Source organism: Ursus arctos, unplaced genomic scaffold, assembly GCF_023065955.2.
Source record: "Ursus arctos isolate Adak ecotype North America unplaced genomic scaffold, UrsArc2.0 scaffold_1, whole genome shotgun sequence".
Classification (NCBI taxonomy): domain Eukaryota; kingdom Metazoa; phylum Chordata; class Mammalia; order Carnivora; family Ursidae; genus Ursus; species Ursus arctos.
In genome coordinates, this window is record NW_026622763.1 from 34,068,838 (window position 1) to 34,084,871 (window position 16,034).

A 16,034-nucleotide genomic window follows, 5' to 3' on the forward strand; every position below is an offset into this window, starting at 1 on the left:
AGAATCACATTCTTTTACAAAAAGCTACAAACACAAAAAATACATCAAACAGAGCCAGAGTAAGCACAAAGAAAATTCTAGTTAAATTGACCTTTTGAAGGGATGTTAGACTTTTACTGTTGACTTGTGTCACACCAGTTAGAAACACCTGTTGTTATTAAAAGGAGGGTTTAAGGGGGGGAAAAAACACTGAATATTATGGGTTTTTAAGGAAAGGGATCTGTCGTTATGTTCTAGGGAAAACACAGTTAAAATTTCACACCAGAACTCAAGTAAATACTAAATTAGATTTGGGTTGAAAACTGAGGTAATATTTGGTATCATTACTTTCATTATATGAATTTAGTAATTTTACAGGAAGAAAAATCATATGTTTGTAACATGTTAAAAGTATTATTTTAAATATGAATTAAGGGATTTTATTTTTGCCCCCTAAGAAATACCGAGCTAAAGTTCTCTTGATTGCGTTTGACTCGCTCCATCTCAGGAGTCACGGGAATGGGGGTCCCCTTGCTCAAGTTCTCTTTGTACAAAATCTGTGTGCACAAAACCAACAATCGCATCAGCTTTGACCCATCTTTTAGGTAACTTGATCTTCAAAACAGTCCCTGAAAGTATTTTTTGTTTTCATAATGGCATAAAATAGGCCTAAACAACTTCAAGAAATAGAACAACTGACCACCTTAGAAGTTCAGTCCCGCCCAGTGCGCTGTCTCTGAGTGGCATTAATAAACGCACAGCTGCCAGGCTACCGGCAGGAGTCACTTACACTAATACAGGTGACCTCGCTCGGAGACAGAGGATGAGGCCTTAGCAAACAGTGTTCAAGTTAATTGCAATTAATATCCATAATGAGTTGTTGGAAACCCTAATTAGGGAACCAGAGAAAGAGAGGTTTGGGGGATAAATGTTAATAGATATTAAAAGCTAAATAAATATTAGCTTTCAGTGATCCTTAAACTATTCCAAAGGAAGCTCATCTATAGCTTACATGGCATACAAAAAATAGCTGAGCCACATTTCTGACTTCATGGTAAATTGCTCTGCCATCTCTTGAATGAAAATATTTAAGAATCACATTCTTTTACAAAAAGCTACAAACACAAAAAATACATCAAACAGAGCCAGAGTAAACACAAAGAAAATTCTAGTTAACATTGACCTTTTGAAGGGATGTTAGACTTTTACTGTTGACTTGTGTCACACCAGTTAGAAACACCTGTTGTTATTAAAAGGAGGGTTTAAGGGGGGGAAAAAACACTGAATATTATGGGTTTTTAAGGAAAGGGATCTGTTGTTATGTTTTAGGGAAAACACAGTTAAAATTTCACACCAGAACTCAAGTAAATACTAAATTAGATTTGGGTTGAAAACTGAGGTAATATTTGGTATCATTACTTTCATTATATGAATTTAGTAATTTTACAGGAAGAAAAATCATATGTTTGTAACATGTTAAAAATATTATTTTAAATAAGAATTAAGGGATTTTATTTTTGCCCCCTAAGAAATACCGAGCTAAAGTTCTCTTGATTGCGTTTGACTCTCTCCATCTCTGGAGTGATAGGTGTTGGGGTTCCTTTCCCCAAATTTTCTTTGTACAAAACCTGTGAGATACAAGAAAGTACCCAGAAGACATTCAAAACAGGCACAAAGATTAAGGAAGGGAGAAAATTAGGGGCAGGTAGTTTGTGTGAAGAGGGAGTCTTTTAGTGAGTAATATTTAGTAAGGATAATGTGTTTACTTTTTCTTCACAACTTTAATGATGAATTCTACCATGCTAATTCTGGGGATAAAAAAGTACAACACAAAGCATTGAGTTATAGGAAATGAGTACAATGATGAGGAATCTTCTGTTAATTCTACTTACAGTATTTCAGATCTAAGCGTTCACACTTGTCAGTTGCTAAAAATGTTAAAGTACCACCAGAAAAGCAAGTCACTCTATAAGTCCAGATGGTTTTGGTCAGATAATAACACCCCCCCAACGCACGCACGCACACACACACACACAGGATTGTTAAGAGGTTACTTTTTAAAAAAGGATAATGGGTTATCCTAGTAGAGTTAAGTGGGGAAACAGAGTTTCTTATTTGATAAATTTGTAAATACCGAGCTAAAGTTCTCTTGATTGCGTTTGACTCTCTCAATCTCTGGAGTGACAGGGGTTGGAATGCCTGTTCCCAAGTTTTCTTTGTACATAACCTGTAGAAAATAATGAGAATAGCCATAAAGGGGAAATGACCAGACCGTCTTGGATTACAGCTGCATCTGTGGTGGAAACTCCTAAAGACAATCTAGCTTTCAAGTAGGACACTGAGGGAAGAATGAGAAGAAATTCCACAAATATTTATGTTCTCTCTTCAAAAGTAACCTCACTACCCTTGAACACTTGGTACTAAATTATGCACTTTCTATGGTCAACACTTAGACCATTCCTAAAATGCATTCAAAAGTAATACATTCAACAATGAGAAAAATCTAACCATTTCATAACATTTAGTATTAGTAGCTCCACAGTAGACTTGTTTTTAATAAATAGGTTACTTGGTTTAAAATTTTCTAATCATGTGATACTCTATTCCTTCAGGGTTGGGAATTTTGTTTTGTATTTTCTACTGAAAATTCCTAGGGGTACCCTAGTCCGTAGGTACTCTTAATATATGAGGAGACTTAAAAGTATATTTTTCAGAAAGAGCATCTTTCCTTGAAATTTCTACTGATGGTTGTTGGATCATGTAAACTAGTGTTTTTCAAACTGAGGGAAGGTCCCTATTTTTTTAGGGGTTGTATCAAAGGTCTATACATTTTAATGAAGAGAGTAAAGAACCTCCTGAACCTCTGGCCCCTTCTTTTCCTTCTTCCCTTTTAATGTTAAGAATCATCAGCCTAAAGGAATGAATGAATGCTTTTTAAATAAATGGATTTAATGGTGTACTTGAGCAGGGGGTGGGAGCACCATGAACAACGCAGGGGGTTTAAGTCACAGATTAATTCCCAAAATCACTGACAAACTGATGGTGATATCTTTGTTTTGCTGCGAAACTTTTAGGGATCTTTAAAAATCTACTGTTTTAGTACAAAGTTGTGTTTCTTTACCCAGCAAGGCAGCAGAACCAATCACGGATAACAGAAAAAAAACCCCAAAATCCGAGAAAGAAAGGAAGTTGCCATCAAAAGTGACTAAAGGAGTTTTCTTGATTTGTGGACACAAAACTCTAAATGAAATTTGTACCACAAGGAAGCCAGAATATAAGTTCTGTATATGTATATCATATATAATTATGTACATTATATAAAATTAAAATGTATATACCAATTATCTAAGATATGATAATATATATAATATATAATATTTTGTGTTTCTCTATGTTTATATCTTTTAACTGGAGATCATTCCGCTAACCTTATTACTACTGTTGGCACATTTTACTCTAGAAACTGCAGGCATGATCATTAATCAAGAAGCCAAGTCCCTTCTGCTCCCTGATGGTGTGAAGACAGAGGTTTCTTATCTAGGGAGGAGGGAGGTTCACACCATTCCCAAGGCCTGGGAAGGAGGGATGACAGAGAGCCAGGGGGCTATTGGGAGGTGGCTGGTTGCACAAATGCATGCTGAGCACACGGGCCATTACCGAGCTAATGTGCTTCTGTGTCTCCTTGACTCGTTTTACTTCAGGCAGGTCAGGGATTGGAGTTCCTTGTCCAATGGCTTCCTTATACTTCACCTGCAGATATAAAAACGGGAACATGTGCATATGTTTGGTTAGTAGCCCTGCAGTTTGTAAAGTCACAATTTAAATAATAGGAACTCTATACTTAGTGTGCACGGGGCTCCATTCCGACACTGGGTTGGAGAACCATGCCACGGGCAAGGACTCTTGGTCTCTCGCCTGTCTGTTTGGGGTGGGGAGGAGGCGGAGGCCATACTCAGACTGTAGCCCTCTACCTGTCCCGTGCACTCATGTTTCTATCCCCAACAGTTCGCTTGGCTAGGACAGACACATTCACAACAAATATCCAGGAAGGCTGAATTTTCAACTTTAACATATTCTATTTTCTTACAAGTGACAAGGAGTCTCTCCTTGACTAAACTTCATCCAGGGTCCTCTGAATCTTCTTCCCGACTAGGCCTCGACTTTCGGACTTCTATCTTTGTATCACCTGATTTTAGCAAGAATCCCGCTAAGTCAGTTTAGCCAGAATCCCTCCACCTTTGGTATGTCCTCACCCATGATATCTGACCAAATTTCTTACCCACCAGCCCCACCAGGCAATGTCTGGTCAACCTGGCCTACTGCCAGCGAGAATCATGTTAGGTAGGTTCAGCCAGAACCCCCCTTACCCCTGACATTTGCTCTGATCTTTTATCCTCCCCCTGCCTCCTTATCCACCCTGCTCCCACCCCGATTATAAATCCTTTTCCTTGCAATGTTTGGAATTGAGCCCAGTTCTATACTGAGATCTCTTTCCCCTATTGCAACAGTCCTGCATAAAATCTGTTTTACAGCTTTAACCACTGTCCAGCTCTGGGTTTGCTCTGACACCAGCCTCTCGGTTTCCCACAGGTAACCTCCCCTCCCGCTCGCTGCACTGACTGTGGGAGGGCCCTCACCACGGGCACCTCCTTCAGCAGCTTCAGCGGCTTCTGGCGACAAAAGTTGATTGAGCGCAGCTCAGCCTTCAAAGTAAATGATCAAAGGCAGGCAGGAAATGTATCGGATGAGTCCTTGGGGCAGGGAGGCGGGGGTGGGGGGCTGCAGGTGGGGGTGGGGGGCAACTTTACCGAGCTAATGTGGTCCTGTGTTTCCTTCACTCTCTTCATCTCAGGGGTCTTTCCGATCGCCGTTCCAGGTGAGACATCCTCTTTATATAAAACCTGGGGCATTCAGAATCAGGACAACATTACACAGAAGAAAAGAAAGGCCAGCAATTCCCGGAAGACTAGGAAATACGGCTTCTGTGAAAACAAAAGACACTAGAGAATGTTCTTAGCCGTGTGCCGGAGGATCTGACGTCTTCCACGTCAGCATCAGTAACTCCAGCCGAATGTACAACACAGACAACTTTCCAGATCTTGATATTTCTTTTAAGATTATTGTAGTGTATTAATACAGGATCAGAAAAACCAGGAAAATGTTGATTTGAAAAGACCCCTTCCATACGAAACACAAAATCCATTAAAGAAGTGGGAAGTCAGTTATTCTGGGGAAGGATAGTAAAAGAAATCACAATGTCAAAAAGAAATCCATCCTCATGGAGCAAGACAGCACATGTTACTGCTCTGGGATTAAAAGAATTAAGAAGAAAGAGAAGTTACTTTGTTAGCAGATTTAACGTGTTATTTCAAATGGTCTCTGGAGTGAGGTTTTTAGAGCAAAGTATGGGAAATTTTAACAAATAACTGCTAGTATTAACTGGGGAGGTTAGATGTGAATTGTCTGAATCAACATGAGGCTGGCATATTTTTAAAGAGGAAAATGGAATTATTAGGTTAGCATTCAATGGAAAAAAATAGTAAATATACCGAGCTGAAATTCTTTTGATTTTCTTTAACACGCAGTATTTCTGGCGTGTCTTGAACAACTGTAATTTTTCCTTTACTGTTTTTAAGGTCACATTGGTACTGGAGCTATGAAGAAAGAGTAAACATCTTGTTAAGATTTCAACATTTTAAAATATAGTTTCAACTATCTCTATTGTGTAAGGGAAGTAAAATCCAAACTAAAACAAAAACCAAATGTCTATGCCACAACAATCATGGTCTGATAGCTGACGGGAAATTCTTTAATAAGAATTTTGAAAAAAAAAAAAAAATTTAAAAACCCTAAAAATGGATGTGTCAAGTTAGATTTAAAAAAAAAATGCGTCCCTTCCTGAATTAATTTTGAAAAGACAGATGTCACCACCGATGGAAGACGGAGATAGTTCACATACTGTGACAAAAAGCCACTAACAAAGAAGCAGTGGGTCTTTCACACTATGATTTGGGGAATATCACGGAGCACATGTTTCCTGGGCCCCAGGTGGGAGTTGTGTCGGGCTGCTCCACAGCCCCACGGCAGAGGGGAGGCCCACTGTGTACGCCCAGGGGCAACCACCGCGCCCACCTTATCCCAGGTATCAGGGGGCTGCGTCTTGGAGTCAATACAAACTTACAAGGCTGAAGTTCTTTTGGTTCTCCCGGACTCTCTGTATCTCTGGGGTGTCCAAAACAGTCTCATAATAGGACATGCATTTCTCTGCATCTTCCTTGTACTTTTTCTGAGAATAGATTCCAAGAAATAAGGATGGTGAATTCCACAGGGATCTGGGCCAATGGGCCCTACAACTGCCAATCCTGCTCAGCAGAAGGAAAAGTCCTTTGTAGTTTTAGGACTGTTCATGGATGTTGGGGAGGTCTAAAGCATGCATGGTCAGTGAGTGACATGCATTCGCCTTCTGGGAGAGCTGAGCATGGGCATTGAATAAAACCCACTGTCATGGCAAAGACAGCAGCAGGAGGCCCTTGCTGGCTGGTCCACACAGAGGAATGTGACACACAACCAGCTCCTGGCGATGGGTGCCCACTGTGAACTGGATGGAGCCATTTAGCGAGGAGCCAGACAACAGGCGGGGAGAGAAAAGCGGAGGCTTAAGAGCCATCAGCAGGCCTCTGTAAAGCCGGCCTGGGCTGGTGACAAGGAGATTTTTGCTGAGCTCTGAACAGGTGTGGTCGCAGGTGGGACCAGCAGGCACCTGCGGAATGTGGCTCTGATTCTGCGGCACTGGAGGCTCCCACAGACCTGGGGCCACCATTATGACCCACTGACCGGCCACGGCTCTGCACCGGCCAGCATCGTTCTTGGGCTTTCCTGCCCCTGCCCGCAGAGGCCCCTTGCAGGCAAACAGCCTTGAGCGATGGAAAGTAGAAAAGCCCACGAGGCAACCCACCTCAAAATATCCATAAGCCCTAACTGACCAGTGGATTACCTACAATGAGGCACAGTTACCAAACAGGGAGAATTCCATACGTCGCCATACCCTCTTACCTCCCCCCTTTAAAAGCAGCCCCCACCCACTACCTCCCAGCAGACTGCCTCTCTGCTCTCCTGCCCCCCCCACCACCGGGGGTACGCAGTAAACTTCTACCTCCTTCCTTCTGCCTCAGGTGAATTCTTTCACCACCCGTGCCACCAGCCTCCACCTGATCATGGTCCCACATTTGGAGCCCCCATCCCATTGAGAGACACTCCTTTCATGCACCACACTGCCTAGCGTTTGGCTGAAGACTGTGCACAGAGGTCTGCTCTCCCGCCTGACACCTGCCCTCAGTCCCCCCACTGAGCTGGTTCACTTCCAGGAATCTCCGCGGCAGAACAGTTACTCTGCCTTAGGGCCAGATTTCTCTTCTGTTGCTTGTTGCTGAGTCCTTTCACTTTCCTCTCCAGCTTTATTTAGCTCCAGTTTTTCCCACTTTTCAGGGAAGTTTGGGTGTAGAGGGCTGAGGAAAGGCTAGCTACTTGTGCAAGGGGATAAAACTATTCTTTCTATATCTCATCTGAATGGTATTACACACAAATTATTAATTACATTTATGCATCGAAAGATTTAATCTCCTCAAAGGCAACAAAGAAGCCCTTTCAACCAATAAGAGATTTTAGCCTAGATTTTGAACTGGAAGCCAGTTAAAACAAAGATTTCTGGAAGGAAAGAGCAGTTCACCGCCTTCCTTGTTCAGGAAAAAGTCACCTGGATGACTCCTCCTAGTTATGCAAATGTAAGGCAAACAGGTCTCACTGCCCTGAGAAAGGGTAAGACTAGTCCTCCTTCTCTTTTCTTCTCCTTTTATTTTCTTAAGATTAAGCAAAAGCTGCCTTAACTGGTTTGCCGTGCTAGTGCTAGTCATGAGAGGAGTGGTTAACTTGTACTTGGAGCTTGGGGGTGTTCTGAGAGGAAAGGCATTAGGGAATATTTAGTATATTATCCTGAATTTTAGGTCCGTTTGCACTGCTTGCATTAACCTCAGTATGAGGCTTAGAAGTTATAAAATACATATTTTCACTGTAAACCAAGAATTAATTTTGTAGAAAGCACCAGCACCACTACACTACTCAAAGGTAAATACTAATCTAAACTGGAAAGGAAGAACCCTGCCTGGCCATGTCTTAGGCCTTGAGGAACTAGGCTGGGGAAAGCTCCAAGAGAACAGAGTGAGTGGCTTAAATTCTTCGAACAGGCCTTTGCTCTGGGGTTTTCCGTAAAGATTAGCAATGGGAAAAGGCTCAAGGTAACATGGCTGGCAGGCCTCTCACAGCCTCAAGAATGTTGACCTCCTTCAATGAACACAACATGGTAGTTGGGACCCAGATAATTTTGGTAATAAGATGCTCCGCAACCCCCCTCCCCCCAAAAATGTTCATTTCTCTCCTTTGAATATAGCTATTTCTTAAATAAACCATTCTCTGGTGATACTTTCTCATGTCTAATTTTATGATATAAAATCATACGTTGCTAATGAAGGATTTAAATCCATGATTCCCCTGACGCAACTGGCCATTGAGAGATCACCTGTCAAGATTAAAAAAAACAAAAACAAAGAAGCAAACAAACAAAAACAGATTTCCAGGGCCTACATCAGGCTTACTAGCTTCAAAATTCCAGGGTGGGGCCAGGAAAACTACGCTCCCAGGTTTTATAAAGCGCAGCCTGGGCGGGTCATAACTCACTGCCTAAAAGACAGTTTGGAGCCGCTTAAACAAACTGCAGATCTCTGATATCACTGCAGATCAAAACAGACAAGGGTACATTCCGCTGTATGAAGGGCATCGTGCTTTCCTTCATTGCCCAGTTATCCCTCACGGAGGCAGCAGGGTGAGATCTCGTGGTTGCTGTGGATGACACAGGTCAATCTGGTTAAGGAGCCTGATAATCCAGATATGGACTGTCTACTTTGTTCCTTCCAGAGTCACACATACATTTTTACGTCCACGTTATAGATTTTACAGGTTAAAATACTGATTCATTAACATGGATGTTACCATGTAAGAGTTCTTCAGTACCTTAAAGTTCCCTCATATGATCTATCTTAATTCTGATACAGAAATCTCACCTCTGACTCAAACTTGCATCACAGATTAATCCCTTCTCTTTTACTGGGCAATACTGTGATTTGAAGGAGCCTACTTGGGTATTAATGGAAAGACTTCACGATTGGGGTCTATGAGTGATATTGCAATGAATGTCCTTACCTGGCTTGAAAGGTTCTTGACTTGCTGGGCATGAATGATCTCAGGAGTATCAACCACAGAAGTGAAATTGGCTTTTTCCATTTCTGCTAATTGCTTATACTTAATCTGCAAAGGAACACCCAACACTTGGGTAAATGTTTACAGTGTGCATATTTGTTGATTTCATTTGATTACAAGGTGGTCAATATTTCTTTTCCAAAAGGATTCATTCATTTGAGACTCAACATATATTTTTTCCTTTTGTGTTTATAGCTTTCTCCGGAAGAGTGAGATTCAGAAAGGTTGAGTCCTAGTTGTTGAAAGACTTACTATGCCCAGGGGCTGGGAAAGGAGTGAGATAATCAACACATAGTAAGGTATAGATTGTTTACAGATGTAAGAGCTAGGAGCAAGACAAATAAGCAAAAGACAATGTGGGATGTTAAAAACTACCTTTTAAATTAAGGTGATTTAAGAAAAGAAAGAACTTCCAAAATGTTCTAAGCAAGGAATTCTTGGTGCCGAAATGGGGGGGGAGGGTATTGACGAAGAAACAAGACCAGGATGTCCGAATCTGTCCTAGCTTCAAGCTCCCCAACTTCTACCCTTAGCTCTGAATGTCTTCTGTGGCTATAGACTCAGAAACACAGATGGAAAGAAGCCCTGACATAGGGTCTCTTCTTTTTCTATCAGAATGGATTCCATCAGGCAGATATTTAAAAATGCCACTATAGACATGTGACTGTTAATCAACCAAGTAAGATAATAGAAGGACAACACCGTGTCCTTGTAATCACTTTTTCCCCCTTAGGTTGACATGGAATAGTAACACTGACCTGACTGGCAATATCAGTAGCATTCTTGGCCCTCATGAAGTCGGGAGTTTCATTGGCCATGGCATTCAGGCCTCTTCCTTTGACTTCCAGCTCCAAGTCTCTCTTATATTCTTTCTGCAGTAGCATTAAAAGAAGAGTTACCTAACTTCCACGGCTAGGTAGTCAATGTACAGAGTGACTGGAAAGCCACAGGCTATACCACTTCGGTCGCTCATGTGCACCTTTGCTATCCCCTGTGGCCGGGTGCAGTGGGGGCCACAGAAACCTGTTTTAGGAAACTGTTCTACTCGTGTCCACAAGTAAGGCTTCCTTTTGAACACTTTTAGCATTCTCTACTTAGAAAAGCAAAGTAAAAAGGACATTTTTAATCTGGTTTGCTGTGTAACTAGTACTAAACTTAGGTGTTAACACTGCAGTGTAGTGTTTGAATTTAAATGAGCACGCCAAATGGACCGTAGTTAATCAGAGATACCATTAGATAAGTAACAGATTACGACAGCCGCTGGACACAAGCTGTAATACCAGCTCATCGGAAACTGAGATATACTTCACTTAACAGTTAATAACCATGTTGGATATGGAATTTGAAAGTCAACCCTCTCTTTCTCTCTCTTCTCTTTTTTCTGTAACTTGGCTAGGGAGGAGAGGACGCTGTGGGCCTACCTCGTTGAGGATTTGAGTGGCGTTCTTTGCTCTTAGCATGTCGGGCGTGTCTTCCATTTCACTGAGACCCTTCCCACGGATGCTTTCCTCTAGATCTTTCCTGTATTCTTTCTATATCACAAAATAAAAGCAACACCACTGACAAGAAAACCTGGATCGTTCCTCTTAGGTGAAGAGACAAAACAAACAAGCAAACAAAGACAAAGAAAAACCCCTTCCAATTTTAAGTAGTTACAGTTTAGTGATTAAAGATATGATAAAGGCAGCGTTTTAAGCTTCATCAGTTAAATTAAATATCAAATAAGAATCTAGACATTAACAGGATGCTAAGGTAAGCACATTTTATTAGGTATTCAAATAAAAAATGCGAAGAATTAACGTGGGTAAGAGACTAACATAATTAAAAAAAAATAAAATGTTGATTACATAAAAAAAAAAGACAGAGATTAGGTGGTAATAGCAAACACATGTGAACCCAACTTGAAACCCACAAAAGTTAGATGGTGATGAAAGTGGTAGGAGGAACACACCGACGAGTGTCATTAGTGCAATTATTGGGATCAAGAGGGAAAGCAAAGACCATGTGGGCACTACCTCGCTGGCTATTTTGGTTGCATATTTGACATGTAATAAAGCTGGCGTGACCTCCAGGCCTGTCAGGTTTCTGCCTTTAATGGACTCTTCATACTCTTTCCTATATTCTTTCTAATGTGAGTAGGAGGAAACACAAATTAAAAACAGAATCTTTATTACAACTTATTTCTCAAACCTAGGAAGAAGAAAAAATTACAACATTGTCCTTTCGTGTATGAGCCCTTAACTGGTTTATAGTTTTGTGAAGGTCACACATTTGAAAGGTGTCTGACTGTTCTGGAAATATTTTGTCTACAATAAACAGCCTCAAAGAGACTCAGAATTTGAGAAGCCTTTTTTGGGCTCCTCATTCATATGTCCGACACTGTAACTGGGGCTGCCCGGCGGTCTGCCTTGCAGCAGGGAAGGACAGCGGAAGGACACGTGTGCCGCCGAGACTCTGAACCCACTGTAATCTCTCCTGAGGCAACAAGATTTTACTTCTGAACTAAAAGTAAGTAAGGGGAAAATAACAACGCAGAGGAAGAAGAGCTTGAAGGCATGAAATGCAAATCTGGCCTTTTCCATAATCAAGACTTATTATTTTTAATCTCTGCATAGATAAGGTGGACAATGAGACACAGAGAAATCCTAAGATTTTGTCCTCCATTGAGAGAGTCACAAGCTCCCCCGTCTCCTCTCCAATCCCCAGACTAGGCTGTCTCATCGGGAGACTTGGAATAAATGCTGGAGTTCCATTTTTATAATTTCTAATTTTGATAGAATTTTAAATTTACAGAAAAATTGCAAGACTAGCACAAGGAACGTCCACAGCCCCTCACCCAGATTTGCCAACTGTATGAGGCTATGTTACACTTGTGATTGTTTGGCCGTCTACACAACAGAAAGCTCCGCGAAGTGCTACCTCATCAACCCTCTGTCCTTACAGTTGGTGCTATGCCCCATGGGGGAACCGTAAAAGCCCAAAATAAGTCTGTTTCCCAATGAACACAGACTTCCTAAAATTCAAAATAAGATGCCACTCTTCTCTGTTCGTTAAAAAGGAAAAAACAATTTTTTTTAGGAAAAATGGCATCTTGACATCTGATGTTTTGATAGACATCTTGATCATTATTCTTCTGTTTGGCCTGGGGCTTCCAATTAAGAGCAATCCAAAGCCAATGGTGGGTCTGTACAGAGGGAACTTTTCATTTATCGAAGAAAAATTCATATTATATTCAATATAATTTGTTTCAGAGTTAAGAATAATTTGCTATGTTCTAATGCTATGAAAATGAGAGTTGAAAGAAAACATACATATTAAGTATTTACCGTTCAGAACATTTAGTGCAAGTGAACCGTAAGATTTCTGAGATGGAAACATTTTAGTGACCACATGATAAAAAGTTCCATCACGGGCACAACTTTTGGATAACAGAAGGCTGGAGACACGTGTGGGCAGAGTTTGTCTTTAACAGCCTGATGGTGTGTTTGTTGTGTGGTGCATTTTGTAGGACTTACCCCACTTTGCATTTGCTGAGACTCTTTGGCAGTGATGTACGTTGGTGTTTCAAAGTCCAGCATGGGCTTTCCTCGCTCCTTTTCATACTTTTCTTTGTATTTCACCTAGTGACGAAAAGCCTTATTAGATCTCCTCTGGTCAATTCCCAGAGACAAGGGTAGGGACAATCTCTTTTTAATTCATACATGAGTCCACATGGGTGGCATCTCATTGCCATTCAAAACAGGTTCTTGTGTTTCAGATCTAGTACCTTTTTGCTGTTGCCTGGGAGAAACCACCCTTGCTGTCGGCAAGGCAGAGTCAGGATTTGTGTTCAATTCAAGGAAACAAAAGACTCACTGCAGAAGGATCAGCTGAGAGAAAGGCCAAGACAAGGAAATGCATGGGGCAAGTCCCCCATCAGAGAAGGTCGGCCAAGATCTGATAGGTGTAGATGTGAACACTGTAACCACAGCATCTGCCAATGTTTCCAAGAAATAGCTCCAGTTTTTCTTTCATGAGGACTTTTATCAGAGACCTGGGGTCTCGATACAACTTTCTTTATACGTCAGTACAGTTATTGTACTGGTCATAGGTCATAATTGGTCACTTTTTCAATGCAGCCAATATATGTTCATATAAAAATGAGAACTACTTTACATGTCGACTGACTTACTAATAAATCTGACATTCTCAAAAGAGCCCCAGTGCTACTTTACAAACACAATGTCCTCATCACTACAAATACACTGGCCCAATCCAAAGGAGGACGCGGACATGTGATTAGGAGTGGGGGCAGCCCGCAGATATTCGGGAATGGAAAGTCAGAGAGGCAGAGGCCCTTGTTCACACAGCCTCTTCATGCAACGCTCACTGTCAGCATTCTCGCTGAAAATAGAAACCTGGAGGCCTAGGCTCCTTCACAGATGACATGAAGACACTTCTAATCATTTCGCCCTCTCAGTTATGCCCAACAGGGTCCTAAATAATTCTGGATTTGTGATACAGGAAGTCATGTGATAGCAAACTCCTTCTCTGAGTGCTTTCTTTTGAGGATCTTAATTATTTCACAAATTTTCAATTCCTTAAATACCCACAGATACTTCAACGGTGGGTCCAATTGTGTTACTTTTCTGCTCAAAAACCCTCCAAAGGCTGTCACCATTGCAAGGTTTCCTAAGTGGGGGTGCAGACCCATGAGGGCACATTGGGGTTACTGTAAGGGGTTTGTCTCCCTCAGAACATCATCTTTACGTTTCCAGGCCCTGTCAGTGATCTGAATAACACACATTGTGTGTATAGGCACTATTTCTCCAATACACGTTGATGCTGTTATTTATAGCATAAAATTTTGTTTCAAAATGGTGCTAAATTCCAAGCTCCCTTATATCTTTCGACCTTTTCCTCCAGCAACGGTTACTAAAACTATAACTACCATTCTGAGGTGAACTCATGGACATGTTTGACCTTGCAGCTGAATGTGCGTGAGAGAAAAGTCTTGACTGACTTACTATACTCTGTAACTCTGTGGCCTCCTTGAGATGAAGCTGCTCCAGATTATCAGGAATTGTGTGGTAGTGGCCTTTACTCTTCTCATAGTTCTTCTTGTACTGGTACTGAGGGGAAGAGGGCAAGAGACACACAGATGGAAAAGCTGCTCAGCATTTCTGTTTTTCCTCTTTAGGTTAGACATTTACACAGCATCCTCGTCAAGACCAAACTAAGAGCAGCAAACACTAAGTGGGGGGTTACGAAAACACGTCAAAGGTGGAAGACCCACGTCCAGTCCTGCCCAGTTAATACAGACGGTCAACGCTTAGGTTATACGGCGTATTCAAAGGAGGTTTGAAAAGTGAAAAATGAAAGGAACTATTCCAAACCATGATTCGATGTCCTTAGAAGGAGGGAAGTGCTTAATTAGAAAATAAAATGTTTAGTCTAAGAATAAAAGCTTTTTTACATTCTGAGAGGTGTCACAATCCGTGGAGAGTTGACAGACTAGTGTTGTAATTTGGAAGGATGCAGTTACACAAAAGAGCTTTCTAATAAATCTAGTGTCCCGGGAGCAGACAAGGACATGTATGTGAGCTCAGCAAAGGAGTTCAGCTGCACATGTGCGAAAGCTGCTGTGTCTGTAGCAAATGACGGAGCTTACAGAACTGGCAAGGTGGCTTGTATTCAGCACATGATTCATTATCAGAGATTCCTTCATGTCAGTCACAGGCTTGTGAAGTTTCTTTAGGTCGGCCTTATATTTCACCTGCATGTGAAGGGGGAAAAACGAAATCACATAAATAGGAACTGGAAGACGGTACTAATGGAAGCCATGGTAAGATATCCCATCCAGAAACAAATTCTGGAGATGGTGATGAAAATCCACACATCTCGTTCACAGTAGCTAAAAAGTGGAAACAACTCAAGTGTCCGTCAACAAAAGGAGAAGTAAAATGTGGTGCACACACACAATGGCATAGGACTTGGCCATTAGAAGAAACGCAGTTCTGACAAACGTTATGACATGCATGGACCTTGAGAACATGATGCTAAGCGGAGTAAGCCAGACGAAAAAGGGCAAATATTGTAGGATTCCACTTATATAAGATTCTTTCGTAGGCAAATCATAGGGACAGAAAATAGATTACAGAGGTTACCAGAGGCTGGGGGGAGAGAGGAATGGAGTTATGGCTTAATGGTTGTACTGTTTGGGGTGACGGAGATAATGGTTGTAGCTAGACAACACCGTGAATGTAATCAATGCCACTCAACTGTACATTTTATTTATTTACTTATTTTTTTAAGCAATCTCTACACCCGTGGCGCTCGAACTTACAAGGCTGAGATCAACAGTCGTACGCTCTTTTGAGCCAGCCAGGTGCCCCCAATCATACAGTTAAAAAATGGCAGTTAAAAATGACAAATTTCATGTTATATATTTTGCCACAATTAAACAAACAAACATACCTCACTTGCGAGATTGTTAGCATCTTTCATGACTTTGTAGAGCTGGCTGTCTTTTGGATTGAATTGCGGTGTTTTGCCCTTCTCTTTGTTGAAATTTTCTCGGTATTTAACCTAATAGCAAATGCAAAATTCCAAATTATTTTCAAACATCACTTAATTCGAAAACTAAGAAATGGAGGAACTATAAATACAGAAGAATGTGTTATATGTAAAGTGATCATATAACTTACTATCTGCATTAGGACGCTTTTAAGAGTAAAGAGCACAACCAATAGCTGCGTTGGGGCAAC

At 41.3% G+C, this 16,034-nt stretch overlaps 1 protein-coding gene across 50 annotated transcripts in view; it reads right to left on the reverse strand.

Annotated features, from left to right (window-relative positions):
• NEB (nebulin) overlaps nucleotides 1-16,034 on the reverse strand; it is a 232,153-nt gene that overhangs the window by 14,810 nt on the left and 201,309 nt on the right. For 29 of the 50 annotated variants that reach the window (XM_057317597.1, XM_057317600.1, XM_057317623.1 and 26 more), the window contains 15 exons: nucleotides 15,745-15,855; nucleotides 14,939-15,043; nucleotides 14,295-14,399; nucleotides 12,804-12,908; nucleotides 11,304-11,414; nucleotides 10,710-10,820; nucleotides 10,047-10,160; nucleotides 9,232-9,336; nucleotides 6,161-6,265; nucleotides 5,529-5,633; nucleotides 4,788-4,880; nucleotides 3,637-3,729; nucleotides 2,114-2,206; nucleotides 1,515-1,607; nucleotides 444-536 (listed from right to left, as the gene is read on the reverse strand). In XM_057317597.1, coding sequence (XP_057173580.1) covers nucleotides 444-536; nucleotides 1,515-1,607; nucleotides 2,114-2,206; nucleotides 3,637-3,729; nucleotides 4,788-4,880; nucleotides 5,529-5,633; nucleotides 6,161-6,265; nucleotides 9,232-9,336; nucleotides 10,047-10,160; nucleotides 10,710-10,820; nucleotides 11,304-11,414; nucleotides 12,804-12,908; nucleotides 14,295-14,399; nucleotides 14,939-15,043; nucleotides 15,745-15,855 — 1,542 coding nt within the window. The remainder of the gene's footprint in view (nucleotides 1-443; nucleotides 537-1,514; nucleotides 1,608-2,113; nucleotides 2,207-3,636; nucleotides 3,730-4,787; nucleotides 4,881-5,528; nucleotides 5,634-6,160; nucleotides 6,266-9,231; nucleotides 9,337-10,046; nucleotides 10,161-10,709; nucleotides 10,821-11,303; nucleotides 11,415-12,803; nucleotides 12,909-14,294; nucleotides 14,400-14,938; nucleotides 15,044-15,744; nucleotides 15,856-16,034) is intronic. The other 21 variants (XM_057317717.1, XM_057317707.1, XM_057317689.1 and 18 more) reach the window with 2 other exon arrangements.